Consider the following 23,311-nt stretch of genomic DNA (forward strand, 5'->3'; position numbering starts at 1 on the left):
TTACTGGGACAGTTGCCTCCAGGGAGAAAAGGGCAGTGACTGGTCTGCTAGCTCCTCTCCCGTCCAGGCTGCCTGTGCTGGAGTACATGAGCCACAGCAAGGAAGCCCCAGATCAGGAGGCACAGCACAGTCACATCGTCAAAGTGGATGCAGGGCTAACGCACACCAGACCCAGGAGCCTGTGAGATATCTGCCTCCAGGAGAAGCTTGAACAGGGCTGTGGAATATTCTTTCTCCTTTTGGATGAAATGAGAATTCTTCTCTCCAGAGATGAACGTGAAATGCATAACTTAAAAGTGTTGTTTTGTTTTTTTCCCCCTTTTCGATTTGATGGTAAAAGAAATTGCTTTAATTTCCTTTAATCATTCATTTCTGTTGTACAGTAACACGTATTAACCTTCTGTCCCTCAACCTTGCTGAGCTCTTTTCTCGGCTTTCATGTTTTTTCAAAGTTTTAATTCCTTCAGAGTGTATGCAAATAAGATCATGCCATTTGCAAATAGAAATGGTTTTAAATATTTATAGGCAATTTGATTTTAAAAATGAAAAGGTAGGTTTTCCGCATACCACGCTGGCTGGCTGGGTCCATTGGGAACTGTCACTTAAGGGAACTCTTGTGTTTTCCCACATTGCCGGATTCATCACATGGAATAGAGATGCAGGTTATTTAGAAGAAGCAGAACCCAGAGAAATCATGGCTTCTCACATACCAGGATCACGTGGTTTCTGCTAGCAGAATCCCAGGGTGATCAGGTACTCTATGGAGAACTTTCTTAGTTCATCCCAAGCTTCTCCTGAGGAGTCACCCTACATGGTGACACGTGCCATTTTCCCTTTGGGAACAGCGGTCACTCGAATGACTGCCTACCACCCAGGGTAAGATGAGGAAGGCAGACTCCCGCGTCTTCCCGGTATGGCTTTAACGAAGCTGCGAATCCGATGGGTTCTGGACTTGCTCCAGCCTACCTGATGGAAGGAACACCAGTGGCATCCAGTGGCCCATCAGGCTAATCACAATTGGAGCTCTTTCCCACCCTCAGGCAGTAATCTTTTTTTTTCTTCTTTGCCTGGCCAGGCAGTGGGCCAGGCTCATTCATGAGGAGCCATCTGGGATAGCTCAGACTGCTCACTTCAGCATCTGAATCAGAGCGCGGCTGGTGAGCAGGGAGACACCAGCTGGACAGATGCCCTGCGTCCGCCACGATTCTCCCAGAGCCCACTGGTACAGCTCATGAGTCAATTCTTTTCTCTTTTCCTATTCTAGAAATAGTGGTCGAAATTCATGATGTGTCTGTGTTTAATGACAGCTGTGTGAGGTGGCACATAAGCCCAGAAAGCATAAACTTCAAGATCATGTACATGGTAAGTAATGTGGGCTGCTTCCCCTCCTAATGCAGAGATGGAAGTGTGAGCCAGAAGGACGTGGGAACTTCACCCCCTCCGTCACACACACACCACACACGCCCCCACACACATGCAAGCACACACGCATGCACACACATGCACACACACACATGCCCCCCACGCATGCCCCCCCACTCTGCCATCTTCCTTCCTCCCTTCAGCTGTCTTTTCCTTCCTTCAGTCATATAAAGTGAAGTGTACAATAACATTGCAAATGTATAATAACAAGCTCCAGCTATTTTAACTTATGGAACAGCATGGTTAATCACTTGGTGTAAAGTCTTGCTTGGCCATTCCTTGCATATTCAAGCCTGGGTGAACTTCCTTCATTTTGTAAACTCTCTTGGGATACCCTCTTAAGCAAAAATTTCAGAGCCAACTCAAAGCTAAGACAGGTTTAGAAGATACTGTTAACCTCCTTCTATTAGAAAAGGATGGTTTTCTTTAATGGATCTTACATGCTGTCATCACACAAGTAACCATGAAGGTAGAATGATGACGTTTCTGTAACTAGGAACAACCGCCAGATTATACCGTTTAATGCCGCTGACCACCAACTGTATGGTTAGAATGAGAGACGGGAAGATCAGGCTAAATGTTTTCTCGCTCCAGCGCCCTCTTAAAAAGTGAATGGGATTTTTAAGATATCCGCATATCTTATGTCTAATGGATATGTCATCCAACAGAATGTGGATGTGGGCCACGCATTTATGTTTGGCATTCTCATAGGGCTTTGTTTCCAAGTGCTTATCCTTTCTCCCCCAGCAGGCTGGAAGCATACGCTGAATTGGTGCTAGGACCTCCTTTCGTTGTTGGTCATTTTGTAATGATCATGCTGTGCATTATGATCACCTGGCAGAATGAATCCAGACAGTACCCTGTCCCTTTAAAAGACAAGCTCTGCCCACTTCCAGTCTCTCTCTCTCCTTCTTCTGAAGAGGCAGCTCTCCCCCCTCCTTTTCTCTCTCCTCCTCTCTCTTTCTCTGTCTCCCTCTTTCTCTCTCTCTCTCTGTCTCTCTATCTCTCCTTCTCCCCTACCCTACCAAACCTTCCCAACACCCTCTTCCTAAATAAAACTTCATACTCCCCAAACTCTCTCTGCATGTTGTATCCTGTTTCCCACACGGTTCCTCAAACTCCATGGAACCTGCAAAGGTCCCAACTCACCCCGAAATCTTTCACATTTGTGGTCGGGAGAGCACTCCAAATAGAGTTCTCACTTCCATCACAGCTGAGGACCCATTGGTCCCTGGGATGATTAGATCTTGTCCTCAGGTCCCTCACGGCAGAGCCGGCCCTCTCTCTCCTCCCTGGTTACACAGCATCTGAAATGAGAAGGCAGAGGAAACAGTGCAGAGTACCACGAAGTCTCTGTCGTTCTGACCCAAGTCATGGTGGATCCTCTTTTCTTTCCTCTTCTAAAGATAAACATTGAAACACAGCAGTCGACTGCTGTGGAATCTGCTCGCGAGGAGACAGTCAACGTGACCACAGACAACAGGACCCCAGAAGTGTGCCTTCACCTCCAACAAGGTGCCAACTACACCGTACGCATTTCTGCGGCCCCTCCCCGGCGCTCCGTGCCCGCCATCCTTGATTTCCAGATGGCTGGTAGGTGGAAGGAAGTAGCATTTTCTCCTAGAGAATTCTGAGCAGAGGATGCGGGAAGCTAGCAGGGCAGGGGGTTTCAGCTGGTGTGAGAGAAGGGTTGAGGCTGTTCCAGAGCAGAGCCGTAAGAGCAGACATTCTTATTCTCTTGTCATCCCGATGAGTGGCACTGGCGACTGTCTCTCAGCTGAGCCCCGGGGGAGGAGTGAGTGGTAACAGAAAGGACCAGATGCTGATGCAAGGGTTTGCAGGGGTACAGGGAATAGAGGGGCTCACGGCTTATTACGTTTGCTAGGAAGCCCAACAGGCCTTTCTTTCCCTTGCTGAAGGAAGAGGAGGAACAGAGAGGCCCAAGGTCACCTTCTCAGCTACTGTGAGCACCTCAGGCTGGGGAGTCAAGTCAGGAGTGGTTAAGTGGGAGCAGGAGGTAGCCCTAGAGTGCAGAAAGGTCTGTGTTGGTAAATGGGGGAGTGGCCCCAAAGGAGCTTTGAGAAGTAGGCGTGCTGGTGCTCGGCTCTGTAGGCAGAAGTAAGTGGACTTCTCTGAGTTTGAAGCCAGCATAGTCGACATAGTGAGTTTTAGGCTGGCCAGGGTTGCACGGTGAAACTCTGCCTAAAAGGAGGAGGAATAAGGACTGGGTGGTGGCTCCGTTGGTAAAGTGCTAGATGCTCAGTACTAGGACCTGAATTTGGATTCCCAGCAGACATGCCAAAAGCCTTGAGCAGTTATGCATCTGAAATCTCAGCACCGAGAGACAGAAGGATCCCTGGGGCTTGCAGACCAGCCAGTCTAGCCAAATCAGTAAGCTCCAGGCTATTGAGAGACTGTCTCAAAACATAAATGGTTTAGGATACCCAGGATACCCAGGGTTGCCCTCCAGCTCACATATGTGCACGCACGCACACACACACACACACACACACACACACACACAACACAAGCATGTATGCAAAAAGTAGGAATAGGCCACTGCATGTAACTGTCACGGGATTTAAAAATATGACACAATTATAATAAGTTGTGTGGGCTTCTGAACTCAGATGGTCTGGCTTGTGCAGCAAGCTCTTTGCCAATTAAGCTGTCTCTGCAGCTCAAGTCAATTTTTTTTTTTACAATGAGGCTTCAGTGTAGTAATAAGGGGAGCGGTGGCGGGGCTGCATCCCCAACACCCCAAGCCGCCTGCTCCGGCTAGCTTATGCCCCGAAATAATTACACGGACACTGTATTCTTTTAAATACTGCTCTGGCCCATTTCTAATCATCTGTGTAGCGCCCCTAGGTGCGCTTACCGGGAAGATTCTAGCCTAAGTCCATCCTGGGTCGGAGCTTCATAGCGTGCGTCTTCCCTGGAGCAGGTAGCATGGCGTCTCTCTGAAGGCGTCTGCTCTGGAGAGGAGAGCTGTCGAGTCTGACCTCACTTCCTCTTCCTCCCAGCGTACTGTTCTGTTTACTCCTCCCACCTATCTTCTAACCAATGAAATGGGCCGAGGCAGTTCCTTTATTGCTTAGCCAATGAAATCAACAGATTGATATATGACACTCCCACATCACTTCCCCTTTTTCTGTTTAAACAAAAAAAAAACGAAGGCTTTAACCTTAACATAGCAAAATTACATATAACAGTTATCAAGTAAAAGTTACATCAGAAACATTTATACATATAACAAAATTGACCTTAAAATCCATACCAATGCAAATTATTCATACCTATATCATTTCCCCCTTTAAATGTAAAAGAACATTTATAAACTATATTTGGGAACATGGGCGCAGTTTTTTCTCTCCAAACTGCTTCCTGCTGAATGGGGGCGTCGTTAATCAGATTATTTAGGGTGTAACCTGTGTGCCAGGTTTATCTCAGTTGGCAGTTGAGCAAGGCAATTTTCTGAAGATGTTCACAGCAACCCTTCAGGAGGACGTGGTCTATCATACCAAATCGGAATTGAAGAAATGAATAGGGTCTCATCCTCTGTGAAAACAAAAGAAGACTCTCTCCAAAGCATCATATCCTTAGACCCAAATTCTGAAATCGTAATACCCTTATATCCATTCTGGTTTAGCTTGGCAGCCCATGTAATGAAATGTCTCTCTGTACTTAGCTCCTTCACAGTCAAAAATTTTAAAGAAAACACAATGTACAAAATCCAGACTCTCTGTGAATTTTCCATCTTTACGCTGCTTATTTTTATTTATATCTATAACTATCTGTACTCTGTCTCTTTAAAGACTTTACTTTTACTTTTTTCTTTTTAAACCATTAACTTTATTCTCTATATTCTTTTTCTTCTCTCTCCCAAGCCAACGTACATTCATCCAAAAGTGTGACTCGTTTAGCGGTCTGAATCTGTCCTATTGTGAATCTGCAATTTTTTACTATCCAGGAGCACTTTCGATTTGCACCTTTAAATCACTAGGTGCTTAAGAATCTAAGCTGCGACATTTCTAGGTTAACTTTTTGCTTTTTGAGCTTATATCTTTGACCTGGAATAACCCTGTAGACTAGGCTGTCTTTGAACTCTCAGAGATCTGCCTGTCTCTGCCTCCCAGGCATTGGGATTAAAGGTGTTTGCCACTACACCTTGAACTCACAGAGATCTGTTTGTCTCTGCCTTCTAGGCACTGGGATTAAAGGCGTGTGCTGCCACACCTTGAAGTCACAGAGGTTTACTTTAAGAATTTTAACTTTTAGTCTGCATATATTTTTAACACACAGTAAACCATTTAAAATTTTTCTTTGTCTTTGAATCTCTCTTTACTGTGTATCTCTCTTCTTCTGACCACATGAGTCTTTAATTTACCAAGCAATATCAGTAGGACTGAAGGCGTGGCTTTGCCAGCTAGATCCAGTCCATTTCTTAGCTTTCCAGCCTCGTGGCGGATATACAGGCTGCAGCCATGTTTATAGCATTTCAAGGTCCCTGCCAGCCAGCGAGCTACAACAGACAACACTCAAGTCCTCTCTCTGTAGCCGGCCCTCCTGCCTCAAACAGTCAGAGTTTGCCCTGGCAGGATGGCCCAGAAAGCCGGCATTTTTAAACGGGCAGCTTTTTTCCTGCTACGGCTGAAAACCGAAAAGCATGTGTTCAGCTTTTCATCAACACTGTTTAAGTGTTTCGTGGCAGGACCTCTTAATGAGCTGCAGGGATTTGCAGCTGAAGCTGAGTCAGGAAGCCTCTTGGGGCTACCAGGTAGGAGCGGCACTCAGCACTTTAATTCTGAGACTGAGCGTGCAGCACAGAAATTCTTTTCATCCAAGTTACATCCAAATCTGACACGCAGAGCACTGCGCAGTCTGAAAACACGTCTCTGTATGGTGGCAGGAATCCTCCATGCTCTTCCACCTGCCTAAGCCTGATTCTGCCTTCTTCCCAGAAGGAGGCGGGGAGCTCTGAGTCATCGTCAAGGTCTCGGAGCACTCTCCTTCCGACCCCAAGCGGGAACACAAACATAAAGCCAGAGTTTTCACTGGTGGCACAGCCCCAGGAAGCCACACTTTAAAATAACGCAGCTTTTTTTCTGCTGCTGTTGCTGAATCAGGAAATCTCTCTACAGCACGCCACCAACAAACAGCAAAAATCTGTGTTAGATGCTCTCTCCCTTATTTTTAAGCCTTCTCAGGTTTTGTAAGTGGGTTTAGTTAGCCACACGTCTGGGCGTCATTTGTAGTAATAAGGGGAGCGGTGGCGGGGCTGCATCCCCAACACCCCAAGCCGCCTGCTCCGGCTAGCTTATGCCCCGAAATAATTACACGGACACTGTATTCTTTTAAATACTGCTCTGGCCCATTTCTAATCATCTGTGTAGCGCCCCTAGGTGCGCTTACCGGGAAGATTCTAGCCTAAGTCCATCCTGGGTCGGAGCTTCATAGCGTGCGTCTTCCCTGGAGCAGGTAGCATGGCGTCTCTCTGAAGGCGTCTGCTCTGGAGAGGAGAGCTGTCGAGTCTGACCTCACTTCCTCTTCCTCCCAGCGTTCTGTTCTGTTTACTCCTCCCACCTATCTTCTAACCAATGAAATGGGCCGAGGCAGTTCCTTTATTGCTTAGCCAATGAAATCAACAGATTGATATATGACACTCCCACATCACTTCAGGTACTGAGAGATGACTCAGTAGATAAGAGTACTTACTGTACTCGGAGAGGGTTGGTTCCCAGCACCCATGTGGCAGCTCACCGCAATCTGGAGATCCAATGTTCTTTTCTGGCCTCTGTGGTCACTCATACATGTGTGTATACACAAAAACACAAAATCAAAAACAAGTATTTAATTAAGAAAAGAATTTGTATTTAATCATGCTTTATAGATAAACTTTGGGCAGCAGTTGGTGCCATTTGTTATTTTCAGCGAGTCACTCTGTAACTAGTTGTTTGATGACCCATTGAGAAAATCTTCCTCAGATATTGCTGTTACCATGCACTGGGAGATGACAGTCTAAGACCAGAGAAAAGTAATAAAAAGTTTGCCTATTGAAATAATATAAGACCAGCTATGAAGTTAGGCCTCTTTGGACTTTTTTAACATAAAATTTTAATTATTTGGAAATTTCATATAATACACCCAATAACATTCACTTGCCAGCCTTCCCAGGTCCACCCCCACGCTTCTGACTGCCCCTAAAATAGAAGAAGGGAAAGGGGGAGGGAAGAAGGGGAAAGGGAAGGGAGGAGGAGGAGGAGGAGGAGGAGGTGGAGGAGAAGAAGAAGAAGAAGAAGAAGAAGAAGAAGAAGAAGAAGAAGAAGAAGAAGAAGAAGAAGAAGAAGAAGAAGAAGAAGAAAGTCCAATTTGTGTTGCGCACATACTCACTAGAGCATGGTCAAACTCCCAGTGGCCAGCCCCTTAAAGAAAGCTGAGTCTTCCCCATCCCGACCCCTGAGAGAGGCCGTCAACTGTGAAGAGCTACATTTCAGCATCCCTATCACAATTTTAAAGAGTTCTCTTCAATGGCTTTATGTCTATTCTATTTCTTTGATTTTAATTTGGGGGTGGGGATGGGGGAGAGAGATTGTCCCACAAGCCTTCCGTGTTTCCCATTCTCAACTGTGAGTCTGCAATCATCAATACCACTGCAAAAGAAGCTTCCTTACCTTTGATAGTCAGAGGCAGCAAGGATCATGGGCTTCCACATGGTCTCTGGCGACAGTACAGACCACAGACATAAACATGGCTTCTGGTGGCTGCATGGCCGCACAGATCGTGGACAACCCCCTGGTTACCCTTTGGTGGTAACATGGACCACAGACATCAACAGCACCTGGCTGCCACAACTCTTAGGACTTTTCAGGAATAAAGATCATTTTACTTCAGGTATATAATGTGAAGAAAAGGTAAGAAAGATATGTAATTAGGGAAACTGTAGTGAACGAACTCCCGTGGGCTTTCGGGGGTGTGTCTTCTTTTGAAGATGTCATCACAAGACTTCAGTCGCATTTGTCCCTGAGTCAGAATGACAGCTCTTCCTCCAAATACCTGACTACCCCTCACATGACTTTTCCATTAGGAAAAAAGTGTAATCTTTGGAATCAGGTAGACCTGGCTTTCTGTATATCTTAACTGTTAGAGTTATGACATAGGGAGGCATAGGGTACACAGTAGGCGTAGGTAAATCTGAACTTCGGGAAATTTTATTTTCAAGATACAGTAAAAGCAGTAGTCTGTATTGGGGTCTTGTAAATCCCCAAGTCAGATTTATCTTTGAAGAGGTATATATAAGTAAATTCATCTTAGTTGATGTTGCTTATTAATATTTTCCAGATTTTGGAGTTTGGAATGCAAACTAAAATAAAACTAGTGGATAAGGGCCTGCCTGACACTGGGTTTGTAATGTGTCCACACTGTTCTGTGTTGTTGATGGACATAGCTTACTGTTGCAAGTCAACCTAGTGAGGATTGGAGTCACGTGAGCCGGAAGGAGCCGGAAGCAGAACTACCTTTGCTCCGGTCAAAGGTCTGTTACTCTGTCCTCCTATATTCTGTACATCATGGTGTTTTATTTCGCTATCAAGGTATGCTACTTCCTCTCAGATGAGTGGGGGAGCTGTACACACACACACACACACAAGCATACATATGTCACTAACTTGCACACATCTGATAAACAATACACACACACATCACAAACATACACACACATATTCACACCCGCCACATAAACCATAATGCACACCACACACACACACACACACACACACACACACACACACACACACACTATTCTGACTGCTCTGAAGAAGTTTGCAGCATTCCAGAATTTCCCCCTTCCTTTACGATTAGGCAAATTTGCTCGTGGGATCATTTAAGTTTTAACCTTTTAGGAAGTTGATTTGCTGACCCCTTTGTCAGTTTCTTTCATGACTTTTGTCAGCTCATGTTTTCTAGAAGTTTTTAAAACGTGTGTGTGTATGAGTTGCGTGTGTTAGGGTACCCACCTACTTGTATGTTCTTGTGTGGAAGCCCAAGATTGAACCTGGGTATCTTCCTCTCTTCTCCACCTTTTCTGTTGCTTTTAGACAGGGTTTCACTGTGTAGCCATGGCTGTCCTGGAACTCCCTTCAGGACAAGGTTGGTCTTAAATTCACGGAGACCCTCCTCCTGGCATTAAAGGTGTACACTATTGTGCCCACTCTGCAAGAACAGCCAGAGCTCTTAACCACCAACCCCAGGTTCTGTTTATTCTCTTTCCATAGAATGGATTCTGGTTTCTAATCTGTATTTTCCATTTCTACCTTGTTAAATCCATTCTAGTTCTTATTATTTCCTCTTCATTCTTCTCTTAATTTGATTTTACTGATACATTTGTAAATTCTTGGGATTTTGTTTGATTTTGAGACATGGTCTCATGCAGCCCAGGCTATCCTCAAACTTACTATGTAGCTGAGGCTAGCCCTGAACTCCTGATCCTCCTGCCTCCATTTCACTAGTGCTGGGATTTAGATGTGCCCTCATACCCAGAACACTTTTAAATTTTGGAACTGAATGCAAAACTCAACATGAACCCACATTTTCCTGTTTGATAATGAAAGTCCCGAAGGCTTCCCTCTCCCTTGCAGATCTAAGTTTTGACAGAAGCCCTGACGCATTGTCAGTTTCTCTCTTCATCTCTGCTCTCAGGGTGTGACTTAATTGCTGTGCTGATTTTCCTTTGGCTTAAATCATTATTTTTAAATGTGTCAATCTGTGTTCTCTTTGCTCTTGCTTCCGTTAATTGTACAATTGCTGTGCTGATTTCCCCTTTGAAGACTTAATTATAATTGTATCACATTGCACCATCAGTGTGATAGATGTGTCTGAGGGTTCTGTTGCTGTGAAGAGACACCATGACCACTGCAGCTCTTATGAAGGAAGATATTTGATTGGTGCTGGCTTACAGTTCAGAGGTTTGCTTCATTGTCATCATGGTGGGAAGCATGGTGACGTGCAGGCAGACACGGTGATGGAGAAAGAACTGAGAGTTGTATGTGAAGATTCAGAGGCAGCAGGAAGGGAGGGTGAGCCACTGGGCCTGGCTCAAGCTTCTGAAAACTCAAAACCCACCCCCAGAGAACACAATCCTCCAACAAGGCCACACCTCCAATAATGCTGCTTCCTATGAGTCTATGGGGGCTATTTTCATTAAAACTACCACAATACATGCATACATATTTAAATTGTATATGAAGTTAACCTGCTTCCTTATGGCATTTTCATACGGTAGGTTTTTGTGGATCATCTCCTGTATTTTCCACTATTTCACCTCCAGCTTTTTATTAATCATTATTATTGTTATTATAAGATTTTTTTTGTTTGTTTTATGTGTTGGATCCTCTGGAGCTGGAGATACAGATGGTTGAGAACCATCTGAGGTGGGTGTCTGAACTGAACTTGGGTCTTCTGGAAGAGCAGCAAGGGCTCTTAACTGCTGGACTGTCTCTTCAACCCAGCCTTTGCTTTTTAATAATTACACCTCAATGTTAATTTTCAGCGTTATTACATTTTAGCATACATTGAGGATTGATGGGCACCTGTGTGGATCTTACTGCTTGGTCAGGCTGGTTTGATTGCGGTGGGTGCTGAGAGAGCATGTGGAGCCTTGGCGTGCAGGTGGAGTGAGGCCTGTCTCAGGTGTGCGTTATTAGATCAACCAGGACTTCAGTGGTTGTTTTCCATTTTTCTCCACTTCTCTCAGAGATGCTGGTCGGCATCAAATCTTGTATGATTTGATGCTCAGTCTTCAGTGTTCCTAACACACAGATAGAGTCTCTCTCACCAGCAGCAAGCGGCTCACTCACATCCTTTGCCTTGCATTACACTTGGATGCAGTACCGACTTTCTCAACTTCTTTGTGCTTTTGCTTTTACATAACATGCTGTTAACTATTCTCAGAAGATGTCTGGATGAGGCTGCCGGGGCCAACTCCAGGAGTCGGGACACAGAACATTTGTGGGGAAAAGCTGGTATTTGAGCAGATAAGCGGGCAGGCTTCCAATACTGCTTCCTGGGCTGTGATTTCCCTTCTAACATTTTATTCTCTCTGCAGGGTTTGTAAGGAGGCGTGCCTTTCTGCCTTTTTTTTTTTCCTGAGGTGAGGAGTTGCTGAACAATTAATTAACCTTGGGTCTAGCACATGCTAGGTTCTAGCATCCAGCTACCCTCAACCTCCCCCTTGCCCCGTTTTTAATCCCATGAGGCAATCTGATTTTCAGTGAGGATATCAGAAATGCCTCCTTTAGCGGTAAAGGTAAGCCATTAGCCATGTGTTCATGCACAAGGTGAGTGCTGACTGACCGCCTGCTTGAGGGCCCTGAGAACTCAGCAGTGAGGGCAGGCAGCTTCTGTCTGGGGAATGTCAGTGCTGTGTGCTGGCTCAGTCTTCCTGTGTCTTGGGGACTTTGATCTGTCCACACATTGTGAGCAATTTCCTTCACCAGATCTCCGTTTCAGATCCCTGCTTCTTCCCAACCCCATTTTGTTTTCCCCAATCTACCTATGTGGAACCCTCCTCTGCTTTCTCCTTTTAATGTTCATGTCATTTTCCCTCTGTCTTCCGGAGTGTGTGTGCCGTGTGTGTGTGTGTGTGTGTGTGTGTGTGTGTGTGCGTGTGCGTGTGCGTGTGTGTGTGTGCCGTGTGTGTGTGTGTGCCGTGTGTCTGTGTGTGTGCCGTGTGTGTGTGTGTGTGTGTGTGCCGTGTGTGTGTGTGTGTGTGTGTGTGTGTGTGTTTACGATGCACTGTAAATTCTGTTGTGCACTTTCGCTTCCTCTTTGAGGAGCGTTTGGGGAAGCTCAGCTAGTTCTCTTTTATATTTCTCCCTCTCAACATTTCCTTTCCAGTACATTCTTCTTTCACTAGAATCATCTCAGATGTTTTTAAGAAATTATTATTGAAAGCACAGGATGGGTGGGTGCTGGTTAATCTTACTGTCAACAACAAAGCAACAGCAGCGAAAATCCTGGACCTCGTCACATGCATTCCTCTCCCTTCCTTTTCTCAGTGTGATAGAATCATCGTCTCACAGGATTCGAGATGACTTCTGGGGTGGTAAAGCCCTGTCTAGACTGATGCTTCTCAGAGGACAGATGTCATTCCCTTTGACTTTACTTTCCCCCTCCACCCGTGAAGGTCGGGTGGACTAGCCTTCTTTGACTGGCCGCTGTGGGGGAAACTCATCTCCCTGAGTTTACTTTCTGAGCTCATTGTTCCGTTAACCTGTGAAGCGGTTAGTTGTGGGCCGGCTCTGCACTGCCTCGGGGGCCATGTCAGAGGAGCTTGTGGAGTTCAAGCCACCAAATAGCAAAGCTATGGTGATAAACCCTGCAGAGGCAAAGTCCCGGGGAGATTTTTTCCAGAACATCACCTGCTTCTGCTGTACTTTCTCTTGCTTGTTACTGTCGTGTTCCTGCCGTATTTGGCGCAATGACTGTGATTACTGTGTGAACAGATCCCACTGTATCCTGTATAGAGTGATCGTTTCATGAAAAAATCCCACTCCTCACTGGGCAATTTACTTACAGATCATAATGAAGATGATTTTTATAAGAGCAGTGATGATTAGTTAAAGCTATGATTTCATTGAACTTTCTGAGTTAGCCCAAAAGATACAAGTGGTTAGGACAGTCAGTAAAATTGATTAGGGAAATGCTTTTAGGTTATTCTGCCAATAGAGAGACACACACACAAAAAGACAAAATCAGGCTGGAAGTCACCTTCCCCTTTGTTAGATGTGAGAGTTAGTCACCTTCCTTTTTGTTAGATGGAAACTAAGAACAAGAACATTTCATGCCTTATAGACCATGAACTCTGCCTGTAGGAAAACAGACTGATGATCAAAGAAAGCAGTTATGTCCCTGCACCCAGGGTTAGGCCCGAGGTCCTCGGTCATTCAGCTTACAGAATTAATCACAGGTTTCGGGATGCACCTTAAAGAAGAAAATTGTGAGAGGAAACTAAATGACACTATTGTGTGTAGCAAAAAAGTAGATGATTAACTAGACCACGAGAATAAAGTTTTGTAGGAATCTGACACACTGGAACCACAAACAGCAGCCTGCCAGGACTAAAGGAGCTGGCTGAAATCTATTAGCTTGCTTCAGACTTTGTTAATCAGTAATAAAGAATCATTGCTCTGGGGTGAAGATGTTATGGTGGGGGAATTAATAAAAAAGGAAATGTTTAACCACCTGTGGGCTCCTAAGAAAAAACATCTACCTTGTGATCCTAATGTGATCTCTTCCTGTGCGAAGATTCTAATTTGTTTTTGGAAAGCATCTCGCTTGTGGCTGCAGGGTGATCTCCTTTTGCATCTTTGTATTAGGAGGTATAAAAGGGATAAGGAAAAACTAAGAGGAGTAGAAGGAGAACAGCAGGGAAGAAGGAGAAGAGGAAGAAGAACAAGAATGAGAAGAACAAGGAGAAAGGAGGAGGAGGGAGACAACAGGAGAGAAGAACGGAACAGAGAAAAAACAGTAGGAGCGGCAGAAGGAGAAAAAGAAAATGAAGAATTAAGCTTTGCCCCCACAGATAACGTCCCTGTGTGGTCTGTGCGTCTGTCCAGTTGTTCACCGATTCCATGCCTCCCTCCAGTTTCCCTGACCTGCCGAGCAGTGGCTCTCTGGGTGCTGCTTGGCTTCAGGATGTGCAGCAGCCCCTACTGAGGCAGCAGTCAGGCTGTCCTGTCAATCAACCCAGGGTTTTGGTCACAGGAGCTCTCTGGGCCTGGGGTCTCCACTAAGACATCCTTTATTGTTGCTGATCTCCAGTGCACCAAGGACAGACCGATGGCATTAGCAATGGCAGTGCATACACTTCTTTCCCTGGCTGCCCCTCAGAATTGCCAGTGAGTCTATAGCCAGACCACCCAGAAGGTGCCTGATCTCCCCTATCTCAGAAGCTAAGCAGGACAGGGCCTGGTTAGTACTCGGCTGGGATAATTGCCTGGTGAACTCCATAGATGGCCAACACCATTTAAAATGTGTGGTTCTGACATGCAGTTAGGTTTAGGGCTAATGGACCGTGGCTCCACAAGGACATTCATCACTGACTTGTCCTGTGACCTGTCTACGGGCTCAAATTCTCTAGTCCTTCCTTTGAAATCTGGAGACCCTGCTCATTTGCCTGGAAGGCAGGTTGAATTGTCGCCCTGAGTCTCCCACAGCCTGGTCGCTTTTATGCTGGGCTAAGCATAGTTGTCTTTGTACGTCTACCTTGCATATGGCAACCAACCTTTGCTTCCGACCCAGATGCAAATTTTGACCCATTTTTAGTTATTCTCAGTCACTTCTGTCAGGAGCGGGTGTGGGAAGGAGAAGCCAGATGCCTTTGTTCCTAGCACCGTCTTCCTCTGAATTCAGACTGTAATGGCTGTATTACGTGGGACCCTGCAGGCAGTACTTCTGCTTGGGTTTTGTTTGTGTACAGTCGTAGGCTTTATGTGCTTTTTCTTTTGTACATTTCATACACGCATGCGTTTGAGGCTCCTCAAAAATCCTGTGGCTGTCTTTCCCCCTCTGACATCCTTGTGAAAACTTTAAACACTGCAAAGATGAAGTACCTATGACAGGTCTTCAAATTCTTAGAACCATCCTTTCACATTTCCCAGTTATGGTCAGGAATATTGTCTCTCAGCTAATGCCTTGTGCCGCGTATGTTAGCAATATTGAAACTACTTTGGGCAATCCCGATTTTGACTGGGATAATTTGCCATTGCCATGAGTACTTCTTAGATGACACGGACTCCCCTGAGAGACTTATATATTGAAATTGAATGTAAAAGAGAATCACCCTAACAGATGGTTAAGCTTTTAATTGTGGCTGCAGATGTAGCTCAGGGGACAGTGCATGGTTTGTACGTGTGAACTTGAAGGTTTGATCCCCAGCACCATATAAAGAAAAACAACCCTTTTTCACTGGTAGAGAATGTAAAGGCTTGTTTGTTAGGAAATTTGCTTTTCCTGAGAAATTACCCCTAGACTCAAAGTGAGCTATTTAATTCATCCTGTGGCCTCTCTTCTTTTTTGGCTGTGTTAAGAAAATAAAGGACCGCTGGAATGTTGCATCCGCAGGAGGTAGAAAATGACTTTTTCTAGATAATGGTTAGAACCAGGCCTTCTCCCTGGTTCTTAATCACCTCAGCTGAATGCAGCTCAGTAGCTGGCAAAGCCCTGTCTGCTGTGAGAACACGTCTCTTCTGCTGTGAGAACACGTCTCTTCTGCTGTGAGAACATGTCGTCTCTTCTGCTGCCGTGTCTTCTTTCTCGTCGTTTTCTGTTGGAAAGCACCAGCCCGGAGGCTCCTAACCTCTCACCATTTCCCTCCTTCTCAAGACGTCTGTCCACAGATATGGTTGAGGATATTTTTGCCTGGTCCATGTAAGAACAGCTACCTGTTACAGAGGTCACAGCTTTAGAAGTTTACTGAAATATTTCAGTATTTCATTTGGTTCTTGGTAGTGATATTTTATTTGTATTCTAATAAATAAAGCTTGCCCGAAGATCAGAATGCAAAGCTAAGCCACTAGAGGCAAGGAAGTGGTGGCACACACCTTTAATCCCAGAACTCAGGAGACAGAGGCTAAGGGATCTCTGTGAGTTCACGGCTACCCTGGGCTACCCAAGATTGATCCAGAAAGAGATCCAGGTGGTAGTAGCTCGCACCTTTAATCCCAGCACTAGGGAGGTGGAGAAAGGAGCCATATAGCTGGGTGGAGAGAGGAATATAAAGGGGAAGATGCAGGAACTCAGTGGAGTGTGGAGTCTGAGGATTCATGGAGACAGGATCTCACCCTTTCATTCTGCGGTCTCTCTAGTGGCTGCTTTGCTTTTCTGATCTTCAGCTTGAACCCCAATATCTGTCTCTGGGTTTTTATTATTTACGCTACAGTTCTCCCAACTGCCCATGACATAAGAAAGCAAGCTGGATATGTCGATTTCACAAGTGAGAAAATTAAAGTTCATAAGAAACCCTTCTGAACCTCACTGAGTTCATACAACTCAGGAATAGATGCGTTTCTGGTGTAGTGGTGCATGCCCATAATTCCAGTTCTCGAGGCTGAGGAAGAGGAATTAGGAGAAGAGGCCAGACTGGGCTACATAGCAAGTCCAAAGTGAGATCCTGTCTCAAAAGACAAAACAAGAGGGCTGGAGAGATGCTCAGTGGATAAGAGCTTTTGTTGCTCTTGCTGAGGACGTGGGTTTGGTTCCCAGTACCCACATGGCTGCTCACAACTTCTGTAACTCTAGTTCCAGAGATCTGATGCCCTCTCTGGCCTCCAAGGGCATCAGGTGGGTATGCGGTACAGAGGCATCTGTGCAGGCAAAACACTCATAAAATAAATAAATCTTCAAAACAAAACAAAACCTGGAACAAATGAAAAACCAGAAAAGAGACAAGGGCTGGGGAAATGGCTCGATTGTTAAAGCGCTTGCTGTGTAAGCATGAGGACCCAAGTTCTATTCCCTAGAACCCACATGAGATGCCCAGAAGTGGAGTTCACCTGTAGTCCTAGCACTGGGAGAACAGAGACAGGAGGACCCTGGGTGCTTGCTGCCCAGATGGCCTAGCAGAATCAGGGGGCTCCTGATTCAGTGGGAGACCCTGTCTCAAAGGATAAGATGGAGAGCGATTGAGAGCACCACACACACACACACACACACACACACACACACACACACACACACACACAAATTCAATTGAGAACAAACTATACAGCTAGTGTTTGCGTCTAAGTCTGTAATACCAATGTAAATGGAATGCTCTTCCTGTTAAACACCCTGCCGGCCCTGGGAAGAATCCCAGCTGCACTCACATTCAGCCTTGGGGATCTGACCTTTCTCTATGCTCCCTTGTCTTCTAGAAGATGATCTCTTAGAAGATGGAATTCTCAATATTTCAGTATTTAATGACACGTGTTTGAAGTTGAACAGGCGTTCTACGAAAGATGGATCGGAACAAATGTATCAAGTAAGGTGAACCCTTATTCTTACCTGTTATAGAATTTGTCGTTCCAAAACTTGAGTGACTTATTCCCACACTGGGAAAATCGGGTGATTTATTCCCACCCTGGGAAAACTGAACGATTTATTCCCACACTGGGTATGCACCATTCTTTCCCCGAGCATCTCTTTTGCTCTTAACCCCTGAGCTTCAAATCTTTATTAAACACATCTTTTCCCTGAACTGTGACTCTTCTTTGCAGCCCATGTTTTTGGATGTGTGCTAGCATCAAGTCTATATTAAAACATCTTTAATAAAAACACAACTCTGCTTACCAAAAATGTGGGCTATCTCCAATGGATGGTTCAGAATATTTTTTTCCCCCGAGACAGGGTTTCTCTGTGTATCTCTGACTGTCCTGGAGCTTGCTCTGTGGACCAGGCTGGTCTTGAACTCACAGAGATCCGCCTGTCTCTGCCTCCCGAGTGCTGGTTCAGGCTATTTAAAGACTCCTGCTGGGAGGACTGTCTGCGTTGTTTGTGGTGTCCATTTCTAGAGATGAGTGCATGTTAGATGGCCACGAGGAGGAGCTGAGTTGAAAAAAGGTGCTGTGTAGTTGGTGATTTTCTATCATTCTCCTGCCTGCGATTTCACACTTATGTTTTAATGCATTTACTATTTACATCTTGATTTGCTCTCAAGTCTACACATTGGGCGTTCATTTTTAAGACACTCATCGTGTGGCCGCTGGCTTTCATGTAACTTTAGTGTAGTTTTCTTTTACGCCCAAACTCAAATCATAAGCAAATTTAGGAAGGAATCCGAATTTACTTTTGGTGTCACGTTTAGTGCCTAGCAACTCTGGCTGTGTGCAATAAAGTTAAAATTAATCATTCATTCCACAAATATTTAGCAAGAGGATGTCATATAGTATAACCTGGAAGTTTCAATCCAAACAAATAGGAATGTGCAAATAAATAGGCAACTGTAATTTGGTACAATGAATCTCTGATAAAAAATTTTTGATAAAAATAATGTAATAGGACTCTGTGTGTGTGTGTGTGCGTGCGTGTGTGTGTGTTTCACACATGCATGTTCCCAGGTATAATTTTTAAAAATAATTTACATTTATTCTCATGTGTATGTTTTGTCTGCATGTATGTATGTGCATCGTGTATATGCCTTGGAGTGTTGGATCCCCTGGGACTGGAGTTCCACATGGTTGTGAGCCACCATATGGGTGCTGGGAATTGAACCCAGGTCTTCTAAAAGAACCAGGGCTTGTAACTGCTGAGCCATCTTCTCCTGCCAAGGTGTAAATTTTTAAGAAGCCAAAACTATGTTGTCTCATAGGAAATGAGCAGGAATTAGCTGAAGCAAGGGTGAAGAAGGGCATTGTGGGTGCATAGACAGCACAGTGGCTGACATCAAAAGCAAAGAGGAGTAGGTAGGAAGAGGGAGGGTGAAGATCCAGTAGTGACTGGCTGGAGCCCTACTGCTTTGCTTTGAATCTGAATGCCCATGTGGAGCCACTGGAGGGAAGCCTGTAAGTGAGTATTTACATTTCCGTGTTGGAAAGAGCCCTGGGGCTAGAGACATATATATTCAAGGACCCAAATAGTTTATTTATTCTAAGATTAAAATGGTTTTCATATTAGTGTTGAAAGTCTTATTATAGCTAGCCGGAGACTTGGTTAAGAAGACCAGTGATTCTAGGGGCTGGGGAAATGGCTCAGTTGGTAAAATCCTTGCTGCCCAAGCATGAGGAACTGAGTGTGGACCCCATCATCACCTGAAGAGTCAGGTGCAGGTGTGTGCAGAGCCAGGAGGATGGATCCCTTTGGCTATTGGCCAGCTAGGGTAGCTGATCTGTGGGCTTGAGGGTCAGTGTAAGACTCTGTCTCAAAAAGTAAGGTACAGAGTGATAAAGGAAGACATTCAGCCTCGGGCATCCACATTACACACACACACCCTACACTAAGATGATTGAAGAATAAAATTGAAAAAGAAACTAAACTTTTAATGTATCAAAGATCAATTTATGGGGGCTGGAGAGATGGCTCAGTGGTTAAGAGCATTGCCTGTTCTTCCAAAGGTTCTGAGTTCAATTCCCGGCAACCACATGGTGGCTCACAACCATCTTTAATGAGGTCTGGTACCCTCTTCTGGCCTGCAGACATACGCACAGACAGAATATTGTATACATAATAAATAAAAAAAAATCAATTTATGTAATACATGAAAGATAAATAAATCCACTGGGGGAAAGTGAATATTCGAAAGCTGTCTGCAGAAGAAAACATACATTTTGTTCACATCTTATATGAATGTATTACTTGTATTAGAGAGTGGTCCAGGAGAACAGGGCATCGCGAGATCTTGTGAGCAGCTCTGTTGGTGATGTTGTCTAGACCCTGGAGCATGGCTGTGGCTGGCTGGAATGGATGGGAGGGATATTCATAGCACTGAACTCAAGGACCTCTGAGGCCAATTTTTGATAGTTTATCTCTAAGGATACCAAGAGAAGGACCTGAGAGAATTGGAGGACTTGGCCAAGAGATGAATCTTATGAGCAAATTATCACCGTCTTGGATGACCTGTGAGGAAAGCTCAGTGAACGTAATATGGAAGGAAGGGAGGTGGTAGAGTCAATGACGTGAGCTTCAACTGAATGATTAAACTCACAGTACCCACCAAACAAAGCCTACTGGTTGCTGATATTTGATCCTGTTTTTCTGGGATCGTCACTAAAGTGTTTCCCTTGTGACCCACTGTTACTTGAGCGGCATGATTCAGACAGCAATGTGTGACGCCTCCACGGCCATCAGCTTTTCCCAAGCTCTAATGGGAAGGAAGGAGCAATGGAAATGGCATTGTACTGTCATTGTAAAAGCATAGCCTGGGGCAGTTCTCATAGTGCTTACATACCTGCACAATGGGACTTGTCTGTGGATTCCCGTGATGAGAAAAGTGGAAAGGGTTTTGTCCGGTAGCTTCAATACAGTGTCTTTCACTTGAGTGGGCACCAAGGGATCACTTTAGAATAGCCTGCCGTCTTATTCTTCTGAGATACGTTTATTCCTAACTGTCATTGGGTATGCAATTTAATTGTTGACCTACGCCTACTGGACAGGATAGGTACAGTAGGAGAGGTTGTCCTCAGCTTAGCTTGCTGGTGTCTTATTCTAAGATCCTCGGAAGGAAGTTTTTGTGCCTCCACTCGACTTGCAGTCTAGAACTCCACAAGCCAACAGGAAGCTAACGCAACCCTCGCTTTCCATCTTGTGACAGGTGGAAGTTCTGGGTCAGAGGTGGTATCTGGAGAGCTTTTATCATGCAACTTTCTTTAACTTCACAACAAGAGACCAAGCTCCGGAAGTGTGTTTAGAGCTGTACCCAGCCACTGATTACACAATAAACATCACCCTCCTGCGACCCACCGAGCCACACTCGGCACAAATAAGCCTAACAACCGCACTAACAGGTAGGCACGGACGGATGCCTTCTGTGTTGTACCCTCTGAGAGTTGAATGGTACCATATGGGGAGCATGGAGGGCACGGCCAAGAGCCCTGAGTTCTAGTTCTGACCAACTGCGAGCTTTACTTTGGTTCAGGATGCTCAAATCTTGCCATCCGGTTCCTTTGGGTAGCATTTTGGCTTCTAGAGGGACCAGGCAAGGAGATGCTGCTTCAAGTGGGGGATTCCAGGTAACCTTAGTGTGAGAATTCTGGAAGCCTCTGTCTGTCTCTCATCTCAAGTTGAAAATGGTTCTGGCTCTGAGGATATTGATAGAGACAACTAGGAATATCTTCATGGAGACAGAAATCTCCCCACTTTGTTGGGAACTGGCAGAATCAAGAGGGCTCACAGTTGGGTCATTGCAGGGGCAGGGGCACATTTAAACAATAGGTTGTTATGGTCCATTTTCAATATGAGGTAAGCTAGAGTGCATTGGAGTTTCCAGAAGCATTCGGTCCTTTCCTCCACTAGCTGGAGGCTGAAGTCTGTTTGTCTCAGGCCTCTGAGAGTTAGATGAGTTCCGTGTGACTGAGCCCAAGATCTGGAAAGAAGAGAGGGACAGCATCAAGCCCCAGATTGTTCATTGGGTGAGGCTTTGTGTCCTAGGTCTCTGAGACCTAGTTTGGAGGGGATACAAGTTCCAGACTATAGAAGAAGAGGACAGAAATTTCTCAAGGATCTTAAAAACCACTGTCATGGGCCAGATCAGTGATTTGGCCTTTTTTAAAAATTTTTATTTTATTTTGCCCTCTCTGAGAACGATATATTAAAATCTGCTTCATGTTCACTAGCCTCTTAGATTTTTTTTTATTAACTTATTTCCAACAACTTGACTCAGAGTAGCAGTGTGATGACACCCAGGCTCCTCTGAAACTCTTCCTTTGTGGACTTCCCTGGAAGCCACATAGAGGCTAGCGGCGTTAACCAGTCAGCTCTTGGCTAGCTCTGAGGGACACGGGGTCTTTCCCTTTCCGTCCCTCCTTCCCCTTTCTTCTTTTCGTAGAGAACCCATCCACGCAGGACTTTGTACAAGCCAGACAAGTGTTCTGCTGCTGAGCCACATTGTCAGGCCCCTCTCACCATTGCTTTAATCCTTTGGGTTTAATAATCATATTTTGGGACATCTAGGGAAAGAGGTCGCCCCGTTTGAAGGAAGCAGCAGAATGAAGGGCCTATCCCTGTCTTTTTAGAACCCCTATGTTTCTGGTTCCCTTTCGTTCCTGGTGGGGTAGGAGGCGGGTAGTTTGGCCTTGGTACTCGGGAGACTGCAGTTTTCGAGACATGAGCACACTCACGGGTCATCTCAGGAGCTGACAAGCTTGGGATTACCAGGAGAGCCATTAAGGCACGAGTTCATAGGCTCTGTCCCTAGAGTTCCAAGTCAGTAGGTACAGGTCTGCACCCTGAGTCCAATTCCTAGCAAACTCCGTCCCGCTGATTCTGCCAGTCCACATCTTAGGTAGTATTGTAGCCACAAGCAACTTAGCTGGTCCATGCAGGCAGAGACAAAAGAAGGAAGGGGAAGAAGGAAGGGAGGACTAACTAAAATAATGCTATATGTTCATGTCCAAGAAGCTAGAGTGCTAAAATTGGCCTGATCATATGCTTTTCCTGATGGTCATATACCACTTCCTCTGTTTCCGCATCCCTGAGACCCCGCCGTTGTGCCGCTGAGACAGCCATCGTCTTTGGCTGTGTCCGGTATTCACATTTTGCAGTGAGAAACCAAGTCTCAATCTTTCTTAACACTTGGGATTGTGCAGGATTAATAGACAAAGTATCATCTTCACTGTTGTGGGCAATTGCCAGGATGACCCTCAACACAGATTCTATCCTGAAGTTCCATTAGAGGAAAAGGTTTAGGTGTAATGGGCTTATCTGACCCGTCTTGGGCTAAACACCAGAGGAATGGCAATGGGCAGATAACCTATCACCCACTTCTTGGAGGCTGGGGTGACATGAAATACCACAGTCTGCATCTTGTTTGCTCAGTGACCTGTAACCCACAGGAACTCTGTGCAATAGGAAGTCTGACCCGAGGAACGGTAGCTTCCTAACAATCAGGCCGTGTGTTTACTGTGCCTTGAGGCTGAAGGAGTCAGGAATAATTGTCTTTGCCTTTGTGGACCGAGTGTGGCCGGGATGTGGTCACCCTCAGCCCTCGTAAGCAATGGGACTGACCTTTGTGATGTTGAGCATTGGGGCTTGAGCACGGATATCCATGGTCAGCCCAGAGTCTGCATCAGGAAAGGAATTCTCATTCCTTTCAGGTTCCTACAGGCCATGTCATGTGTGTTTAAGAGCGTGTGGTCCTCTCACTCTTCGGCAGGGATGTATGTCCATGTTCATATGTGTTTACTTCTAGGATAAGCTTGATAAA

The 23,311-nt window shown here is 45.3% G+C and overlaps 1 protein-coding gene across 5 annotated transcripts in view; it reads left to right on the forward strand.

The window, feature by feature from the left end:
- The window catches only part of Susd1 (sushi domain containing 1), a 121,896-nt gene that overhangs the window by 54,267 nt on the left and 44,318 nt on the right, over nucleotides 1-23,311 (forward strand). For 4 of the 5 annotated variants that reach the window (XM_075967115.1, XM_075967116.1, XM_075967117.1 and 1 more), the window contains 4 exons: nucleotides 1,265-1,362; nucleotides 2,829-3,015; nucleotides 17,331-17,437; nucleotides 20,702-20,894. In XM_075967115.1, the coding sequence (XP_075823230.1) occupies nucleotides 1,265-1,362; nucleotides 2,829-3,015; nucleotides 17,331-17,437; nucleotides 20,702-20,894 (585 nt within the window). The remainder of the gene's footprint in view (nucleotides 1-1,264; nucleotides 1,363-2,828; nucleotides 3,016-17,330; nucleotides 17,438-20,701; nucleotides 20,895-23,311) is intronic. The other variant, XM_075967114.1, reaches the window with a different exon arrangement.

The sequence above is a fragment of the Microtus pennsylvanicus genome, chromosome 3 (assembly GCF_037038515.1).
Source record: "Microtus pennsylvanicus isolate mMicPen1 chromosome 3, mMicPen1.hap1, whole genome shotgun sequence".
Taxonomy (NCBI): Eukaryota; Metazoa; Chordata; class Mammalia; order Rodentia; family Cricetidae; genus Microtus; species Microtus pennsylvanicus.